Source organism: Magnolia sinica, chromosome 8 (genome assembly GCF_029962835.1).
Source record: "Magnolia sinica isolate HGM2019 chromosome 8, MsV1, whole genome shotgun sequence".
NCBI lineage: Eukaryota > Viridiplantae > Streptophyta > Magnoliopsida > Magnoliales > Magnoliaceae > Magnolia > Magnolia sinica.
Genome location: NC_080580.1, coordinates 37226812 through 37249156, shown reverse-complemented (window position 1 = coordinate 37249156; position 22345 = coordinate 37226812). Strand labels below are relative to the sequence as shown.

The window sequence follows — 22345 nt, the reverse complement described above, 5'->3', positions numbered from 1 at the left end:
CATGTTGCATAGCACGCAATCTATTTAGGAGAGAGAAATCCAGCATGTCTTGTTAGCTTGAGTCCTTGGAAATGACGTGGACAAATGAGACCCGACATCACTAGTGTGCCTTCGACACAAACGATCCACACTCAATTATAATTTATAAGTAACTTATATATTGATCGGGTTTGGGTTGGGTCGCAACCCGAGACCTCAACCCGAGCCCAACCCAAGTTTTATCGGGTTGGTGTTTGTATAGCCCAAGCTTGAGATTGGACCCGACATATCATGACCGAGCTTAATCCAATGTCGGGTCGGTCGGGTTGAACCCACCCAACTTTCAACCCTACATTTAACCATCCTATATGTGATGGTTTCGAGTGATAGAGAGATTTGATACTTGGTATAGTTGCGTCATCGATGCAGATCTGATCTAGTTCCCCCATTTTCTCAATTTCGATTAATGTACGGAATGGGGAACCTGACTTGGCTGATGTGTCTCTCTCCGGATGTGGGTTTGGTTCACTTGGATGTTGGTCTGATCTTAGGATATTTGGAATCTTTTTGAATGCTATAGCCACTCTGAATGTGTCTGGGGAGATCTCCCATTTTAGAAGGACAGCAAGAGACAACCTCATCAAGAATATTATGACCAGATTTGTGATAGATTTGTTCTCTTGGCGGGTCTCTTATAGGCGTGGTGGACACATTGTCTCATTAACGGACATGATAAACGTGCCTACGTATCATGATTCATTCTCCTAAAGATGAGCATAAGGGGACGTGCCTTCGCATTTATAACAAAATATATATTGTCGAAGAAAACATGAACGATGATACTCTCGGATGAGAGTATGTTTTATGCCAATTGCGGTCACATGGTGTTGACACGTGACAACCTTTGACTAACCCATGTTAGGGCACCGAAAATAGGTGTAAATAGTGTGCCATCCTCACCTTTCCATGTGGTGTGGCCCATTGAGTTTTCGAAAGGCTTTATTAGTTTCGGTTTCAAGTTTAAACATGAACCAGGGCAAATGATCGATGGGGACAATGTCACACACACATCACAATAGGCCCCATGGAGCATCTTGGTGCACCGCTTCCCAAGGTAACAACTTAGTCGGTGAGTCCCGACTATGGGACCACCTTGATGTATGTATTGTATATTAACCCGGTGGATTAGCTATTCCATATCATTTTAGGCTATAGTCCCAAAAATGAAGCGGATCCGAATCTCAAGTGACCAAACTAAAGATACCGTGCATTCATGCTTTTTGTAATGTTTATTTTCCATTCAACTTCTAGATAAAATTATGCAGACTTCACAAAGAAAAAACACAAATATCAACTTGATCCAGAATTTTTATGGCCTATAAAAAAGTTTTTAATAGTCAATGTCCACTGTTTCTTGTGAATTGATGCATTTTAGATTTAGATCTGCTTCGATTGTGCCCCTAAAATGAGCCAGAACAACTTATGGATGTAGTGAATATACAACGCATACAACGATCTCGGCCCCAAGGTCGGGGGCTCACCCACTAATGGTGCCCTAAAATGAGCCGGAACAATTTATGGATGTAGTGGATGTACAACGCATACAACGATTTCGGCCCCAAGGTCGGGGGCTCACCCACTAATGGTAGTGGGTATTCAATCACTACTGTTTCCTGTGGTGTGTTACCACTGGGCTCTGGATATGCTTCGATTTTTTTCGTCCATGCCTTAAAAAGAGCTGACAGAACGGATGGACAGTGTGGATGTAAGGTACATACATCACGGTGGGTCGCAGAGTCAAGGATTCACCGACTTCGGTGGCCGTTCCCCCGACCACGAGTCGGAAAATGTACTCCCACTCCCCATGGAACGAAAGAAGGCACCCTTCTTCCACCAGCAGGCAGGCAGAGAAAAGTGTACAAGTAAAAAGATAGAAAATGGGGAGTAGCAGGTTCCTGGTCGTCAATGGCGTCCCCTGTCTGACTCAAGACACCCCTTCCATCTCTACCTTCCTCCAATCCCATTCTGGTACTTCCATCTTCCCATCGTCACGTATGGCCTACATACACTCTGTTCATGCCTATTTAATTTCACCATCTTATTCCAAAAATCAGGCCGATTCAAAACACAGGTTAGTCAAACCTTAAGGAACGGTTGTTATGGGGTCAGCCACCATTTATACCTTCCAGATTGTGTAGGTCCCACCGTGTTGATGCGCCTCACATGATGGACGGAGCGGATGTGTAGTTGTAGAGTAAGCTTATTCTACAAACGTTGCAGAGGAACCGGCCCTCATCTATATGTCACAGTAAAAATAAAGGCTCGTTTGTTAGCAGGTAATTGGAGGGATTTGGATTTGATTTGGATTTGAGAGAAATCCAAATCCACGCTCCCAAATGAGCCCATGACGTTTGGACACCTGTAAATTGGGTTAGCTGTAAATGAAATACAGATGAATGATTTACAGGCGGTGTTTGGATGCTGAAAAATGTCTGTAAATCATTTAGGGGTGGTTTGGATGCCTGTAAATGGTTTAAGTGGTAAAGGATTTACGGGTGTAAACCATTTTCAGCCTGTCTTGTTTGGCTGTAAGCTGTAAATGATTTACAGGTAAATGATTATTTGTGTTTGGATAGCCTGTAAATTTTTAAGTCTTGTAAATGGAGAGCCAATATTTGAAAATATAGCCATTAGGCTGTTAATGAAATCCCACATTTTTGCCTATATATGAGATAGGGTTAAATGCTGTAAATCATTTACAGCCTGTAAATGATTTACAAGCAAAAATGGTTATCCAAACACAGAGTGTAAATGATTTCCTTGAAAATTATTTACAACTTGCCCCATTTACAAGCATCCAAACGACCCCTTACAGGCTCTAAAGCATTTAGCTGCAAATGAAATCCCTTTGAAAAACTGTGATTTCATTTACCTGCAAATCATTTACAGCCTAACGGCTATAATTTTGAACTTATAGTTGCAAATGAAATCCCTCGAAACAGTTTGCAGGCTATCCAAACATAGACAACTATTTACCAGTAAATAGATTAGAGCTTAAAGCCAACAAGACAGACTGTAAATGATTTACACCTGCAAATCATTTATCACTTACAAAATTTACAGGCATCCCAAGGAGCCTTAATCACCCTTCTCCCATCTCATCAGGTGCTTACACGACCTCTCGCACAAACTTCAATGCATCGTCCTTGTTGTTTTGGGAAAGACATCTGCTCAGGCTCGCCGACTCCACCCGAGTTCTTGCCGAATCCTGTCCTGATTTGTTCATTTCCCAAAGGACTAGAACTACATTGTTATCATCATCCTCGTCGTCATGTTGGGATTTTGTACTCCGGCCTTTGGTTACTGACTCTTTACGGGCTGGGTTCCGGTCTGTGTTGATAGAACAGCAGGATGGCGGCAGATCTGATGGTGAAGAATTGGCAGTCACAACGCTCATCTGTGGGAATGGGGGCCCTCCTATGGGTCTGGATGTGTATGTGCATTTTGGGATTTATGTCCCGCCTGTGTTTGGTGGGACAGAGAACAGTGCACATTTAGCTGTTGTTGGCTGCGGAAGGGATGTTGCGAGAGCCAAGTGGTCAGAGTGGGTCAGGTTTGTGTAGGAAAATTTTCTTTTAGCATGCTCGACCTAAAGCAGCTGGGCCCCCACCTTTCTGTGACCTCAGCCTTTCATCTGGCAAGCCCTTCCGGGACATGGGTTGGCAGTGGACTTAGAGTTTCTCTGTAGAATGATTCAACCATGCGGAAGGTTTTTTCCCATTGCACATGGACCGTCCACTGTATTTTAAACATCTATCTGCTGGGTGATTACAATTGGATGGCTGGGATCGTCTGTCATCTCCCATCATGGTGGGGCCCACTGGATAAATTCTTTGGATCATTGAGAAGAGTGCTCAAGCAGTACTGACTGCTAGCACAAACAAAAACTGCCGTTAGTTGGGTCATAGAATTATATATACGTAATGATGATAAGGCTTAGACGACAATGTCGTCACGATGATATATATCTGTGTGTGTGTGTGTGTGGGGCTTTTAAATGGTACACAGGGTGACCTGTTGTTGTTATGAACCATTCATTCATGCATGCAACTAGGAGCAAGCCATGGTGCAAGAATCACTCCGATTGATGGTCCTAATCTTTTGAATGTGGCCAATTTGTTACAACCGTCTGTTGTCCACAAGCCATAAATCACACGGTTAGAATCATTAGATCAAAGTGCTACTCTAGAATCATAAGAAATAAAGGTGGGATCTATCTATTAGATGTTTAGATGTTTCAATATGATGATTGGACCTATTTTATTTCTCTGGTCATTCTTGACCATCCATTTCCATCCTATTGATCGGAAGCTAAGGATCACCCGATTGGCATGATTTTTGCACCATGGCTTGCTTCTAATTGTATGAGTGAATGAATGGTTTGAATAAAAAATCGGTCACCTCGTGTGCCATTCAAAAGGATTGGATATGTTGCCAACCCCCCTCCCTCTCTCCAATCAAAAGCCCCCTGTGCCCACTAGACGAGTCACGTCATGAAACCCCTAGGGCCCAAAAGTCAATGTGATCCAATAATCAGGTGAGCTATAGCAAAGTGGGAAGGGATTTTCACTAGACTCAGGTATGTGTGTGTGTGTGTGTGTGTGTGTTTCCATTTGTTTAAACATCCCTCTTACAGTTAATTCTTTCCTTTTCTTTTCGTGTTAGGACAAGGAAGTGCTTGGAGAAGTTGAGGCCGCCTCTAGCAACGGAGCTCTTGTTGTCGAATGATGGGGATAGGATACTTGAAGGCAGCATAACAAACTTCTTTGTGGTTTGTCACAGGGTGAGTAGTTCAAACCTGGCATTCTTGGAAAGTTATGAAGATGGTTTGAATTACATGATTTCATTTTCATAAGGAAATATTTATTTTAGTGTCATTTGTCTAATTTGCAAGTTGGGGTGATTATTTATATGTTTCTTGCATAAATTGGGTTCATTTACGTACGTATTTAATCTCTCGTAGTCAATGCAAGACATGTGCTTTTGGATTTACATCTAAAAAAGAAGAAGAAGCAACAGAAGAAGTAAAGAAAACAAAAGAAAAGAAAGTGGATGTTTTGCTCGCATTTTGAAAACCCTTTTTTCTTTAATTGGATAAGTTTTATGGTTGATGTATGTCTTCTTTCGTAATGTATTTCGATAGTTTCAGAGTCAAATCCCACAATCTTACAATAGGATGTATGTTGGCACCCTCAATTATGTTCACAAGATTAATTTGTCTTTTCCTTTTTCACAAATTTTCCCCTTAGGAGTTATGATTATCCAATGCCCTTTTGTTTTATCTTCAAATTATTTTCTTTCTAATTGTCATACCTCTCTGATGTTTATGGTAAAGCTTGTATCCTCTCTCTCTCTCTCTCTCCTTCTCTCTCTCTCTCTCTCTCTCTCTCTCTCTCTCTCTCTCTCTAAACCTAAGCTGCAAGGGTAGATACAAGAAAGACCCAAATAATTAAGATTTGCGATGGAATAAATTCAAATACCTTACAAAATAACAAGATAAAAGTTTTAATAAACTCATTTAACCTGCACTTATGTCTAAGAATGCAAAACTAGAACTCATGTGTAAGAATGCAAATTGCCAAACAGTTCATTAACGTCGGAAATGAATTTCCACACCAGGACATTATGGGAAAGCATTCATAATTGCTAAGACGCTTCCAGAGTAAAGTTAAAAGCTTCACAATTTCTCAAATAAAACAGGGGAAGACTCCATTCCTTCTCTCAACATAAAACCCTAAAATATCTTCTGTTTGAGGCATCGATTTAATCTTATTCCTAATCACTATGGGGGCATTTGACATCTCTACAAATGAGAGCTTATTTGCTTATTTCTATATATATAACGAAAAAAAAAAAAGTTTTTAGACTTTTTGGTAAAAGTCTTATCAGAGTGTTTATTTGTTTAGAAAGTAGCAAATAAGCTCTGATTTTATAAATTAGGGAAGGGTTACTTTTTTGAAATGGAGCTTATTTGGCTTAAGTGGGTAGACATTTTGGACTAATTTTTGGACAAGTTTGTCCTTAAACTTTTCAAGTAATTCTCATCTTACCCTCTTCTCTTCTCTTTACAATCTCTTCGAGGTAGGCCCACATGATGAACAACCCATATTGAAGGTGGGCCTCACACGATGAATGGTCCACATCAAAGGTGGCCCCATATAATGCACAGTCACATCAAAGGTGAGCCCCACATGATGGATGCCCTACATCAAAGTGTGGCCCCACATGATGGCAATTCACATCAAGCAGGCCCTTCCTGAGGGATGGTCCACATCAAAGGTGGGACCCACATGATGGATGGTGAACATTGAATGTGTGACCACATGATGGAAGGTTGACATTAAAGGTGGGCCCACATGATGAATGACCCATATTGAAGGTTGGGCCTCACATGATGGATGGTCCACAACAAAGGTGGGACTGTGATGGATGGTGAACATCAAAGGTGGGTCCCACATGATGGACTATCCACATCAAGTGGGCCCCACATGATAGATAGTCCACAACAAAGGTGGGACCCACATGATGGATGGTGGACATCAAAGTTAGGCCCCTCGTGATGAATGACTATATTGAATGTGGGGCCCCACATCAAGGTGGGCCTATGTAATGAACAATTCACATCAAAGGTAGGCCCCACATGATGGATGACCCGCATCAAAGTGTGGCCTAGCATGACGGAACATGCACATCAAGTGAGTCCCATTTGATGGGCAGTCCACATCAAAGGTGGGACCCACATGATGGATGATGGTCATTTAAGGTGGGCCCACATGATGAATGACCCATATTGAAGGTGGGACCCCACACAATGAATGGTCCACATCAAGGTGAGCCCACATAATGGATGGAGTGGGCTTCACATGATGGATGGCCCACATCAAAGTGTAGCCCCTCATAATGGATGGCCCACATCAAGTGAGCCCCATCTAATGGACGATCAACATCCAAGGTCTCACATGATGGATGACCCATATCCAAAGTGGGCGACATGATGGATGATCCACATAGAAAGTGTGCCCCACATGATGAATGGTGGATATCAAAAGTGGGCCCCACATGATGGACAATCCACTTTGAAGGTAGGGCCCACACCATGGACACATCAAATGTGGATTCGATGTTATGAGTGATGGGTGGTGGACATTGAGGGGCCCCACATAGAGGACAATTAGCATTGATGGTGTGATGTAGGATGATGGAAACTACCCTAGGATGCAAGATGAGAGATCAATTACATATTAATTTCAGCAATCAACACGTAAAAATCAAACATATCCACATAATTGATTTGGAAATTCAGATTTATAACACAAAGGTCCTAGGTTATCACATATGCGGTGCACGTAACTATAAAATAATTCAAGAGTGGTCCGCTTGGAAGTAGGGACTTCCAATCTAGTGTGGGTAGTGCAACAACCACGTGGATGGATAATGATGTAAGCAAAATTCTGATTTGGAGAAAATTTCCTATTTTCATTAGGGTTTTGGATTCATGTATGGAGATTTGAGGAATTGGGTTTCTAGGGATTTAAAAGATCTAGGGATTAAGTAGGTTTGGAGGGAAAACACCAAAGGGGGCCCCACACGTGGTTGCCCGTACGGACGCATGTGTGCATGTGCGGGTCCACGCATGGATAGAAGAGAGAGAGAGAGAGAGAGAGAGAGAGAGAGAGTTGATTTGGTTTGAGTTTTGATGGATTGAGAAGGTTGTAAGGGAAGGAGGAGGAAGAAATGAGAGGAAGAAGAATACCTTGCTGGAGAAGAGAGAGGAAAAATGTACCTTGAGGAATCTACCACCAAACAAGCCTCTACCCTTCCACAATTGAATTGGAAGGGATGGTTTCTCACAAACCCTAAAAGCAAAGAGGAAAAATACCTTTACACAAGAGAGCTTCTCTTCTTTCTTTTTTTTTTCCTTTTCTTCTCAACCTCCTTCACTAGGGTTGGACATCCACCCCCCGTGCTTTTATAATGAAATATCAACATAATTATGATTATGCCACTCAAGTGAAATGTCTCATCATCCAAAATTAGGAAATTAAAACACTTATCAATCTCAACCATCAAATAAATCCTAAAAATAACTAAAAACATAAAGGAAGCAAGATCAGAGTCTAAGGGGCCTAGATCTGGAAGATTTGGCGGCTCAATGGCCTGATCGACAAGATCCAATGGTCGAATTGACATGAAATAAAATTCTTATGACTAAAATGGTCTCCTAAGTAGCCCACATGCATCATCCCAAATTAGGTTCTTCCTGATGCACGTCCAATGCATGTGGGGTCTTCAAAATGGCCCTTCGGGCCCCACCTGAAACTCGTCTCCTATCCACAAAGAAAGTTGCGCTGATGTAGGTGGTCGCCTCCATCTCTGGTACACCCAAGTAGGTCCTTTGATGTCCCCATCAATTCTCCTTAGCAGAGAAGAATTCACCTCGGCTGAGTATAATTCACCACTGGCGAAATAAATATGTGATAACGCTCGAGGAGTTCAGGATCAATGTGCTGAAACTTTGCCTCGGTAATCCAGGTGTTGTCCGACTCCTGCCTATTCTTCCACTTCACGAGGTGTTTGTGATATCCTCCACGGCGAGTAGAGACCGCTTGGTGGTCCAGCACATCCTCAATCTCTTCTTTCTGATCATGTAGTGATGGAAGAGAAGGCAATGAGTGGGAAGTAAAATCTGGTTAAGGCCATGGGCTGGGGAAGGGGTCAGTGACACCATCATCTGGGATAAGAGAAAGGATTGCAAGAGGGCTAGAAGATGATGTGTGGGTTCGTCACAAGGCACAAGGTTCGCCACATTGAATGTTGCACTTATACCCACGTTAGATTGAAGATCCACTACATATGCATTAGGGCCCACTCTTGTCAAAATTTTATTTAGACTTGCATTATGGGCATGCAATTTCCTCACAGTTTCCTGTGGAAATTGTTTGGGCCTAATGCGGACCATGACGTAGTCACCCACCTGAAACTCCTTAAACCTACGATGTGAAAATGCAGAGATTTTATAATATTGATTACTAGCATTAATGCGCTTCTTGATCTCACTATGCAAGTCATGATATGTCGTGCAAATGCTTCTGCGGATTCATATGGCCTATGTGAAACAGACATGGGTATGAAATCTGTAGGCATTCTAGGCTTCTACCCAAATACCATCTCAAATGGACTCAATTCCTGTGGTCCTATTGATGAAATTGTTGTATGCAAATTCAGCTATGGGCAAAATTACATCATAGGTTCTAATATGGTCTCCCACCAGACATCGTTGCAAATTCCCTAAGCTTCGATTGACAACTTCCGTCTGACCATTAGTCTGAGGATGATATGCTTAAGAGAACGGCAACTTAGTTCCCATCATGTGCCATAGAGTTTTCTAAAAATAACTCATAAACCGCACATATCGATTTGACACAATGTTCTTCAACAAACTATGCAGACGAACTACATCCCCAAAGAATATCTTGGCCATGTTAATGGCATTAGACGTTTTAGAACATGGGAGAAAGTGAGCCATTTTTGAAAAAACGGTCCACAACTACAAAAATGGAGTTGTGCTTTTTAATCATCTTGGGCAGCCCAAGCACAAAATTCATGCTAATATCAACCCATGGTGCATGGGGGACTGGCAAATGTGTATATAGACCGGTGTTCTGCTTCCTCTGCTTTGCCAGTTGTTAATTCCTACATTGCCCTATAATGTTAGCCACGTTTTGCTTGAGATTTCACCAATAAAAATGCTCATCTACAAGGGCAATAGTCTTGTCATGCCCAAAATGACTAGCTATCCCTCCAGAATAAAGCTTCCAGACAAGAAAGTCATGGATAGACATATGGGGTATATACAAGGTGTCCCGTATCGGTATCGGTTGGCGTAACGGTGCCCTCCGAAACCGATACGGATACGGGGGCGTAACGGCGATACGGGGCCGTAACGGCGCAATTTTTTTTTTTTGCCAAAAAAATATGAAAAAATATGGATTAAATCCAGAATATTCTAAGCATTCCAAATATGCATTCATTTATAAATTGGAACATGTTTATGGTGGTGTAACGGTCCACTCTTTGGTGAGAAGTTGTATCGGACTGTCTGATTAATTTTTTAACCAGGTAACTTGAATTTGACTACAAAATTCATATATTTAATTTTTTAAATATGTAATTTATATACTTAACATCTTGATATCATTTCTCCCAATAGTTCTTTAAAAAAATTAAATTAAATTCAGGTAGATGGCGTTGCCAATTTGGGGCTGACTTGGAGGACCAATTTATTCTCCAAATCAGCCTCAAATTCATGCCATTTATTGTCATTATCCCACTTATAAATTGGTGGACATTTATTGGATAGTGAATCATAAAAATAAAATAAAATCAAAAGGCCCTATTTTAAAAAATAAAAGTTTACAAATTAACAATTAAAACTATTCAAATAATTTGATTTTGGCATTGTGAGTTAGCAATAGCAATCCATAATTTAATTGTCAAATTTCAAGTTAATATATGTCTCTTGTACAATTTTTTAAGGTTTGAATTAGGAGGGACTCGGATGTAAAGTGCAACACACGTGTCAAAGTTTTTTGGGCCTCACCCGTGATGAATGTGTTATATCTACACCATTCATCCATTTTGCCAAATAATTTTAGGGCATGAGCCCAAAAATGAGGCACATCCAAAGCTCGGGTGGATTGCACCGTAAGAAACAATAATAATTAAACGTTCACCATTAAAAATTTATTGAGGGCTAGAAAAGTTTTAGATCAAGCTGACATGGGTGTTTTCCTTTCATCCACGTCAATGTGACCCAATTAACAGGTTAGATTGAAAATAAACATTACAGTGGACTTTAGGAAATTTTTACATTCTATAACCACTATTTCCTATGGTGTGGTCCACCTGAGATTTGGATATTACTAATTTTTTGAATCCTGACTTAAAATGACGTTGCAAAATGGATGGACGATATGGATAAAATATATACATTATGGTGAGGCCCACTTGGGTCTGATATGATTGGATGGAAAATAAACGTTACGTGCGCCCTAAATTATTTAACCATGAAAATCATTATCCCTGCTGCTATTTTTGGTGTGGTCCAGATGATCTCTGGATATAATTCATTTTTTGGCTGGTGCTCTAAAATGATCTCTGAAAATAGGTGAACGGTGTAGATGTAATAAATACATCACCGTGGAGCCCATATAACTTTGATCTCCTTTGAACCGTTCGTACAACTCGGAGCTCGAGGAGTGTCAGCGCTCGTCTTTGCGTGACACGTACCGCAGTCAGCCGCGGCAAATTAAAAAAAAAAAACGGAGAGGGAAACGAAAAGAAAAAAAGAGGGAAAGAAAGAAAAGAAAAAAAGAGGGAAACGGGAAAGAAGAGATTGGGAGAGAGACAGAGAGAGAGTGAGAGACAGAGAGAGAGTGAGAGAGAGAGGAAGAAGAAGAAGAAGAAAGGAAGCAGCCGCAGCCGCAGCTGCTCGAGAAGAAGAAGAAGAAGAAGAAGAAAGAGAAGAAGAAGAAGAAAAGAAAGGAAAAAAAAAGGTAAGGTTTTTTTTTTTGTTTTTTGTTTTTTTTTTTTTTTCAGGGCCCGTAACAGCCGTTACGGGTCTGTAACGGCCGTTACGGTCACAGAATTCCATAACGGCCGTTTCGACCCCGTATCGCGTAACGGGTCCCACCGTTACCGTTACGTATCGGCCGTTACGGCCGAAACGTAACCGATTTCGGATACCCTGGATATATATAATCTATCACCTCTAAACAAAAACTTACTGACTAGGACACTCACTACTACTCTTAAACTGACCATCTAACAATGATATGTACACCTCTTCAAAATCTGGGCAACTAGGATAATCTTCCTTCAAATGCTTAAACCCAGTTACTTGGACGCTCATGGAGTGGAGTAACGCAACCCTACGATTCAATGCATCAGCAAGTTTATTCTCAACCTTGGCCTTGTGCTTCAACACAAAAGTATACTCTTGGAGAAATTTGGATCCACTTGGCATGCTTTGGGTTCAACTTCTTTTGCTAGTTGAGATAGCGCAAAGCCTCATGGTCAAAGAATAAGATAAACTCGTACAGTAATTGATAATGTCGCCAATGGCTCAAGTACTGCACCACCGCATATGATTCCTTATCATAGGTAGAGTACTTTTGCTTTGCTTCATTCATTTTTTCACTAAAAAAAGCCACAGTGTGCCCTTCCTAACTAAGCACTTCACCTATACCTATACCAGATGTATCACAAACAACCTCAAAAGCCTTGGAAAAATCCGGAAGTCGCATGACAAGAGCTTCAATAATCTTGACCTTAATCTCCTTAAACGCCTTAGAGGTGGCTTTAATCCATTGGAACACCCCTTTTTTATGCAATCGGTAAAGGGAGCCATGATGGAATTAAACCCTCTAATGAACCGTTTATAAAAGGTGGCTAAGTTGTGGAAACTCGAACCTCATAAATATTACGCGGCTCAGGCCAACTGACTATGGCCTTGACTTTCTCAAAATTTGCAAACATGCTCTCAGATGACATGATAAAACCTAAGCAGATGACACTACTAGACAAAAACGAACACTTCTTGAGGTTGGCATGTAACTTCTCTGCCCTAAGGATCTGCACGTTTGCCTCAGATGGTGGAGGTTTTGTTCCTTAGTCATACTATAAATAAGGATGGCGTCAAAGTACACGACTAAGAACTTCCTCATGAAGGGTCTCACACCTGGGTCATCACCCGCATAAATATAATTGGGGTGTTGGTCAGCCCAGAAGGCATGACTGGCCACTCGTGCAACCCATCCTTCATCTTGAAGGCCATTTTCTACTCATCACCTGAGTGAATATAGATCTGGTGATACCCACTCTTGAGGTCTATTTTGGAGAAAATTGTGGCATTGGCTATCATGTCAAACACATTGTCAAGACGCGGTATAGGAAACCGGTACTTAACGGTAATCTTGTTGATAACCCTTCTATCCACACACATACGCCATGTGTCATCCTTCTTGGGCGTCAGAAGGGCGGGCACGACACATGGATTCAAGATCTCCTGAATGAACTCTTTCCTAGGAAGCTCATCAACTTGCTTCTTGAGTTCTGCATGCTCCGCAGGATTCATTCTGTAACGAGGTAGGTTTGGGAGAGTCGACCTAGGGACAATATTAATGGTGTGTTGGATGTCCCTTATAGTTAGAAGCTCATCTGGGAGATCATCAGGAAAGACATCATTGAATTCATCCATCACTGAAATCGCCTCACTAGGCAACTCTACACCAACCTAGGGGTAACCTCCCTAGTCACGAGGGCATACACCTTTAAATTCTCCTAAGTTTCTCCTTCAAATTCTTTTGCATTAATAATATGAAGAGACTTAGGTTTGGACTTCCTTGAGAGTTCCAGGACCACCCTTCTTGGTGATCTTTTTTTTTTTTTTTTTCGGTATGCTCTTGGGTGGAATAGGACTCAATCTAATTTTTTTGGCCTCAAACATGAATGTACAAATATTCGAGCGACCAAATATTGTAAAATCCAAGTCAAATAACCAGGGCCTACCCAAGGTGATGTGGCCGACATCCATGGGAACCGCATTGCACCACAAAAAATCTTTATACGACCCAAACTGGATGGGGATACAACATCGTTGTAAGATTGGAATGGATGACTCATCAACCCACGACACTCTGTAGGGCTGAGGGTGAGACTCGGCTTTCAAGCCCAGTCGATTATGGTGCTGGTAGAGACCACGTTGGTACAACTGCTACTATCCATGATCACTTTACAATTCTTTTCTCTACACTTGGTATAAGTGTAAAAGATTGTGTTCACGTGCCAATCATCATTTTCTTTAGCTTGGGCAAAGGCGCATCTGACTACTGCGAGAGTGTGGGTTTCTCGCTCATCAAACTCCTCATCACTAGCATCAATATCAGGCTCATGTTCCTCTACAGTGCAATTATCCTCGTCATCCTCATCTGCCCCATCTATCATAATGGCCTGTATGGGAGCGTGGATTTGGAACCCCCAGGATTAGAAATCCCCTGGATTTGCAATCCTCCCAATGTGTTTGGCACCCTAGAGTGTGAATCAACTTTAATCCAAAAGTACCTATCCATGGTATATTTACAGGGGTTTAAATTTAATTACTAAATCAACTTTAATATCTCTAATTAGTGAGATATGTAATTTTTGACACAATGGTTGTGATAAGCCCGCTGAAATATATGCTTTGCCCGAAAATGATGAAATTCCAAGTCTCAGATGGGCCACAAGCACAAGATCATGTCTGAGTGACTAGCCAACGATTTTTAGTTGTTGATTTACATGGACAATGTTTGGACGGTGCTGATTTACATGGAAAATGTTTGGACGGTGCTGATCATCATTAGTGGGCCATGTGCCCAATAGAATGATAGTGTATAGTGACACACATGTTACACCTGCAACTATTGAAATGATTTTAAGTGTAATCCAAGCTCTCGCTGTGGATTACAAACCCCCTCAAAGAGGGGATTGGAAACCCCCTGGATTTAAAACCCCCAGTTACTTTATGCTGCCAAACAACCAGGCGATTTGAAACCAACTCAAATCCCCTCCAATCCCCTCCAATACACGGTGCCAAACGACCCCTAAGAGCTTTACCCCTTTCTTTATTTGGGCATTCTTTTGCGAGGTGACCATAACCATTGCAACGGAAACATTGCACGTGATCACTTCCCTTCAAACTAGTGCTAACTAGGCCCTTACCTTTAACATCTCTATTATAGGTGGGAGCATCAGTTGGGGCTTTGGTCTGGCTCCCAAGGTTAGGTTTGGCTCCCCGAGGAGCAACCCTGCTACTGGAACCATGAGACCCAAACCATCTCATAGTTAGTGTTCTTAATATCGATACTATCGGTCAATATATCGGCCAATATTATCGTTATCGCTACCCATCAAGACGAAACCCATCCGATACCCTCGGAAATTTTATTTTTTAAAAAAACCAAAATTCCTTTTATCGTGCGATATATCGCGTAATATTGCACAATTTTTGTTGCGAAATCGCTGATATTAGCGATATTATCGTGTTGTATCCGCAAATTTATCGAAAAATCAGAAAAAAAAAAAAAAAAAAAGAGGGAAAATCTTTCATAAGAGGGGATTTCGGTACCTGAGTGATTGGAACCATGGGGCCACTCAGTCAAGAGCTAGCGGTCTGCCAAAACTTTGGGGATTTGGGAGATTTTTTTAGAAAAGTTTTAGAATTTCAGGGTTCCGGGATGATCGGAACCCTATCTCTGTTGAGGATGCCATCTTCGGAAGCTGGGAACGAGCTACAACTTTGAGGAAGGGGATTGGCTGGTGTACCACACACCAGCTATATAGCTGGGGTATTGACGTCAGCAAGTTCTGCAGGTTTGATTATGAGGTATGTGTTATATCCTAACCGTCCATCTATTTGGTGAGCTCGTCTTAAGGCTTGAGCCGAAAAATAATACAGATCTAAAGATCAGTTGGACCACACTGCAAAAAGATGGGGGTGATTGAACATCTACCATTGAAACCCTTTTGGGGGTCACAGAAGTTTCGTATCGATATGAAATTTGTTTTTCCTCTTCATCCATGTATTTGTGACCTTATTAGTGACCTTAATAACAGATTGGATGGAAAATAAACGTTATGGTGGGCCTTACAAATTTTTTAACGGTGAAAATCATTATCCTCGCTGCTATTTTTAGTGTGGTCCATTTGAGCTTTGGATATGATTCATTTTTTGTGTAATGCTCTAAAATGATCTCTAAAAATGTATGAACGGTGTGGATATAATAAATACATCATTGTGGGGCCATGTAACTTTGATCTCCTTTGAACCGTTCGTACAACTCGGAGCTTGAGGAGCGTTGGCGCTCGTCTTCGCACGACATGTATCTACACCAACTATATAGCCGATGTGTGGTACAGCAGCCAATCCGCTTCCCAGCTTTGAGCGGCCACGTGATTTATGGGTCTTATCCACATCTTCCATCCATTTTTTTCATATCATTTTAGGATATAAACCCAAAAATAGGCAGATCCAAGATCAAGTGGACTACACAATGGGGATTAAACTCTTACCGTTGAAAACTTCTTGGGGCCACAAAAGTTTTGGATGGAGCTGATATTTGTGTTTTCTATTCATCCAGATCTACATAACTTTATGAATAGGTTGGATGGAAAATAAACATCACGGTGGGCCCTAGAAAAGTTTCAACGGTGAGAATCATTTTCACCGCTGCTTCGTGTGGTGTGGTCCACTTGGGCCTTGGATCTTCCTCATTTTTGGGCTTATACCCTAAAATGATGCCAAAAAGTGGATGGATTGTGTGGATAAGACTCATACATCACGATGGCCAATCAAAGCTGCTACTCATTCGAAGCTGGAGATGGGTTGTGTAGGACACAATTTGGATACTTTTTTAATGGATGCGCAGAGACGAACAAACGTCTGTCATGGGCTCTGTTGGGTCCACATTGATGTTTATGTTTTATCCAGGCCGTCCATCCACTTTTCATATAATTTAAGGACGTTACACGAAAAACTAAACAGGTGGACCACACCAGAAAAACTGGTGAATGACCATTAAAAGTATTTTATAGGCCACAAAAGATTTGGTTTACACTAATCTTTATATATTTCCTTCATTCAGCTTTGATTGACCTTATCAACCGTTTGGATGACAAATAAACATTGAGGATCTATTTAAAGTAGGCCTTGATATATTTTTAATGGTGAACGTTCAATAATCACTGTTTCATGTGATGGCTTACTAGTGCTCTATACCAGTAGCCAATAATGTATGTGTTTTATCTGCGCCATCCATCCATTTTTTCAAATCATTTTAGGGCATTGCCCAAAAATGAGGTTGATCAAAATCTCATGTGGACCACACTAAAAGAAACAGTGGTGATTGAATGTTTCATGGTGAGCCCTAGGAAGGTTTCAACGGTGGGTCCTAGGAAGGTTTCAACAGTGGGTGTCACTGTCCCCACTGTTTTTTGTGGTGGGGTCCACTTAGTTGTGTTTTTGTACATGTTTTGATTCATTTATAAATGTTAATACATTATATTTGAATATAGTTGACTTAGTTCAATCAGACAGCGCATGGCTTGTGACCTTATATAAAGGAAACCTATTGTTTGCACCTTTTTTTTTTTTAAAAAAAGATGTTATGATTTAAAAGTGTGTATTAAAGTCTTTTTTAACCATCTCTGAAGTTTTATTGAAAAATTCAACCATTTTCCCAATGTTTTCCCATGTTTCCCAAAAAGTGCGATAAATTATGCGATGCAAACAATATATCCCGTGCGATAACCGATATGTATTTGTATCCCAAGGGTGCAATACATTGTGCGATACTGATATTTCGAACACTGCTCATAGTCACTTTTACTAGGTATCGTTCAAACTCCTCTACCTTAAGGTAGGCCTCCTCTAGTGTACCAACATCATGAGGGATGAGCTCACGCCTAATCTCAGGGTGTAGGCCCATCCTAAAACGAGACAGGATCGCAGTAGGAGATTCATCGACATCAATCGCATCATATACTCCTCGAATCTCTCGATATAATCCGATACAGGCATCGACCCTTGCCTCAAGGATTGCCACTGATCTAAAAGGCAATCATGGTAGGAGAGCGGGATGTATTTTTCTTTAAGAAGTTCTTTCATATCAACCCATGATGTAATGGGTTCATCTCCACGCTGCTCTACCTTCCGCTCTATATTGATCTAGAACAACTTGGCTTGACCTGTCAACTTCATCTTAGCGAATCTCACTCGACGGTAATCTGACATATCATGCCACTCGAAGAAGTGATCCATGCCTGCTATCCAGTCAATGAAATGCTTTGTGTCAAGCGACCATCAAAATTGGGAGCATCGACTTTGACACTCTTCATAACCTATTCCTCATGGTCGTAATGATACCACAACTCTGTACGGGACACGTGGGCACGCGGTCCTACATGACCTACTCCTCGACTAAGGTTCCTATTACGACCCCTAATGGGTTCTACTGGGATCGGGCCCCGCTCAATTGGGTCCTCATCCGATTGTTTTCCTGCCCGAGATTAGTGGTCTTCATAAGTGACGGGGGTATCGTGAGAGGTAGCCTCTAGCCGCATGATACGCTGGTTGCTGGTAGTTAAGTGTGCGGCAGTAGTTCGATTGTGTCTCTTTGGCCGTCAAACGGTGGTTAATCTTTTCGAGAGCCTCGACAATCTAATCTAAGTTCATGGTAGGGAATAGACCAAAACCACGATATGTTCGCGTTTGCATGCACCAAACGACCCTAATTAGAGACAACCTAGCTGTATGTGTACTATATGATGAATGCAATACAAAAATCAGATTTGATGACGCTCAATGTGATACTATATGATGCACATGTATCTTATGTATGATGACCCTTCGCTCCTTAAACCCTATGGACAACCCTAGAATGATTTTAATAAGGTTAAAACTAAGAATTCAGCAACTAGGTGTCTTAAAGTCACTAAATCTGAAAATTCCAGCACCATAGGACTTTGAAAATATCTATGCAGAAAATTTAGCAAGCTAGATCAGAAAATTCAGTAAGCTATATGCGATATATATGTTTTACTATGGGTATAGGAATTTTGTCAAACACTTATCCTATGCTAGACCTATGCTTTGATACCAAATTTGATGTAGGATGATGGAAACTATCCTAAGATGCAAGATGAGAGATCAATTACACATTAATTTCAGCAATCACCATGTAAAAATCAAACTTATTCATGTAAGTGATTTGGAAATTCAGATTTATAACACGAAGGTCCTAGGTTATCACATACGCAGTGCATGTAACTATAAAATAATTCAAGAGTGGCCCACTTGGAAGTAGGGACTTCCAATCTAGCGTGTGTAGTGCAACAACCACGTGGATAGACAATGATGCAAGCAAATTTCTGATTTGAAAGAAGTTTCACAAAAATTTCAATTTCATTAGGGTTTTGGATTCATGTATGGAGATTTGAGGAATTGGGTTTCTAGGGATTTAAAAAATCTAGGGATTAATTAGGTTTGGAGGGAAATCAAAGAGGAAAAACACCAAACGGGAGTCCACACATGGCTGCCCATATGGACGCACATATGCACGTGTGGGTCCATGCATGGGGAGGGAGGGAGGGAGGGAGAGAGAGAGAGAGAGAGAGAGAGAGAGAGAGAGGTATATTTGGTTGGGTTTTGATGGGTTCAGAAGGTTGCAAGGGAAAGGGAATGATGAAGAAAATAGAGGAAGAAGAATACCTTGTTGGAGAAGAGAAAGAGGAAAAATGTACCCTGGGGAATCCACCACTAAACAAGCCTGTACCCTTACACAATTTAATTGGAAGGGAAGCTTTCTGACAAACCCTAAAAACAAAAAGGAAAAATACGTTCACACAAGAGAGCTTCTCTTTTTTTCTTTTCTTCTCAATCTCCTTCACTAGGGTTGGATCCCCCCCCCCGCCCCCGTTGCTTTTATAATGAAATATCAACATAATTACGATTATGCCACTTAAGTGAAATGGCCCACCATCCAAAATAAGGAAACTAAAACACTTATTATCAATCTCAACCATTAAATAAATCCTAAAAACAATAAAAACATAAAGAAAGCAAGATCAGAGTTTAAGGGGCCCAGATTTGAAAGATCTGGCGGCCCAATGGCCTGATCGACAAGATCCAACAATCGAATCGACACAAAATAAAATTCCTATGACTAAAATGGTCTCTTAAGCAGCCCACATGCATCATCCCAAAGTGGAGTCTTCCTTATGCATGTCCAATGCATATAGGGTCTTCAAAATGGCCCGGTGGGCCCCATCCGGAACTCGTCTCCCATTCACAAAAAAAGTAGGGCTGATGTAGGTGGTCGCCTCTGTCTCTGGTACACCCGAGTAGGTCCTCTGATGTCCCCATCATGGTGGGCCCCACATGATGGATGACCTACATCAAGGTGGGCCCCCCTAATGATGAATGATCCACATCTAAGACAGGCCTTGTATGATGGATGGCCCACTTTGAAGGTTTGGCTCACATAATGGACCATCCACATTAAAGGTGGGCTGCATCTGATGGTTGATCCACATCTAATGTATGAGATAATTGATGGTCCAAATGTCTTAAAATATGGAGATTCTAGTAATCCATTCTTTTGTCATTTGGGGCGTGGTTCATCTATGGTGAGATCCACCATAACCACCATTTGGATTGGTCTTATAATAGAGTTGTTGTAATCTTTAAAAATTACATCAACTACCCCTGAAAAAAGCTCTTATTTGAAGATTTTATCAAATGTGCTTATTTCAAATAATAGATTTTTTTGGACTTGAAAACGTGATTTCACCGAACGAGCTTATTTAAAACAAGAGCCAGAGCAAAAAGAGCTTATTGAAGTAGCTCTTATTGAATTAGAGTAGAGATGCCAAACGACCCCTAAAACTCTTTCCTTAGTAACTAATTTTCTAATTAAAAAAAATCTGCAACTTTCTCCTTAAGCTACTGTTTGGAATGTTACAGGAATGCTGGTGGACCTGTGCATTGACTGCTTCAAATATGAACATGATGCTTGCAGCTCTGACCTGTTATTCTCGCATTCATGTCTTGAGGCATTTTCTTTAGATGGAATCATGGGAGCGTTTAACACATTCTGGAACAAACAATCCACGTTGGCAACTTGGTTTCTAGCTAATGTGGAACAAAACATCCTTCCACAAAAGCTAGAAACGAAGTGAAAGGAGGTTTTTCTTTAACATTGCTAATATTTTGAGGCAACCTTGTACATTTATGTCAAATATCCTTATGTATGCAACATTTTACAGTTAAAAATCACAACATTGTACCACTTGAAAACTATGTTTATGCTTTGTGCACATTTTTGCTTGGGTTCCATGTGGAGTATAGTTCTACGAATGGAAATGACATCTTGTCAAAAACATGTTAAGAAGCTATTAGTTTACTTGTGGAGGTATCAATGCATTTATAGCCCCTGCGATAATACATAACAAAATGAACACACTTTTTCACTTTGGGGGTGAATTTGTTAGGATAAATGGAAGTCATGTTGGGGTACAAAGCAAAACCAGAAGCCTGTAATCAGGCTGACTCTCGAAGAGTAGCTCATAGAGTGACCATTTTTAGAACTGGAGTAGGCAAAGGATAGGTTGGATATACTAACATAGAGAATGATTCAAACCTATTATGTTGGGAATCATGCTCCAACAGATACATTTCAATCCAGGCTCTGTAAAATATCTGTATGTCCGCTCAGAGATCCCATTTTGCTGAGCATGCAAGGACATGGGAACTGTTGATTAATGTGATTATCGTCAATAAAGTTGAAAATTGTTTTAGAAAGAAACTTTCTCCAAAGATTTTAATTTTTGTACTGAACACCTTCTCAACTAGGGTGGCAAATGGGTTAGGCCGGACCTGGATTGAGCAAAATCAAACTCTTTTAAGGCTTGTTCTTTTCATCAATCTATCAGCCACCCCATTACTTTCCCTGTAGACAAGATATGAGGAAATTCACCAATACGAAGAAAGCCTAGGAGGAGAAGCATTGGAAACTAAACCATCTATCCCCATCTTGCAATCACTTTCAATTCCCAGACTTAGGCACTATCACAAGCCATCCAAGATTGCCTTTTAGCCACCACCTTTGAAATTGCTTCATAGTGATGGTGATAAGTGAAAATCAACCTCTCCCAATGGTCCCTACAGCATCCACTGCTTCCACCCAAACCTAGGTTTCCTCTAGGGAACCATCTGCATTCACATTAACCCGACCAACCTTCGGTTTCAACCATTTACTCAGAATTACCTTCTTTTTTGTCTTTGGTTTTTTGCCCCTGATTGACAACAATGCCTAAGAAAGATAAAGCAATAAATTCCTAAAAGTGACGATCCTTAGTTGTAGAGCTGGAGCTTCTCACCTCAATTAACCACTTTTCTTTACTTTGTTAATGATTCAAATCAAGTTTACCTTCCTTCCCTGGAACCAACAACCATTCCTTTCTAAGCACATTTCCAAAAGAATGAAGCATTGAACAAGCCCACAATATATATATTTTTAATGCTTATTTTCCCGCACTGAGTTCAACCATTGATCAACGTGTTGTTACAAAGATTGGAGAATCTATTAACCAGCTCGACGAGAAAAGCTTCTCAGGTAGAAAGCTGAAAGGTCAGAAAGCGAAGCATGGGCCAGCAGTCATTAATCAAATGAAATAGCACAAGCAAAGAAGGTCAGAGCAGGAAATGAGA

General features: G+C 41.0%; 1 protein-coding gene across 9 annotated transcripts in view; it reads left to right on the top strand.

Annotated features, from left to right (window-relative positions):
* The first annotated feature begins 1780 nt into the window (after positions 1-1780).
* Positions 1781-22345, top strand: part of LOC131253250 (uncharacterized) — a 57978-nt gene continuing 37413 nt past the window's right edge. The window contains exons 1-4 of one of the 9 annotated variants that reach the window (XM_058254185.1): positions 1781-2007; positions 3103-3592; positions 4705-4822; positions 20600-20799. In XM_058254185.1, coding sequence (XP_058110168.1) covers positions 1917-2007; positions 3103-3592; positions 4705-4822; positions 20600-20701 — 801 coding nt within the window. In that variant the 5' untranslated portion in view covers positions 1781-1916 and the 3' untranslated portion in view covers positions 20702-20799. Of the gene's footprint in view, positions 2008-2177; positions 2316-3102; positions 3593-4704; positions 4823-20599; positions 20800-22345 lie in introns of those variants that run through there. The other 8 variants (XM_058254181.1, XM_058254187.1, XM_058254186.1 and 5 more) reach the window with 8 other exon arrangements.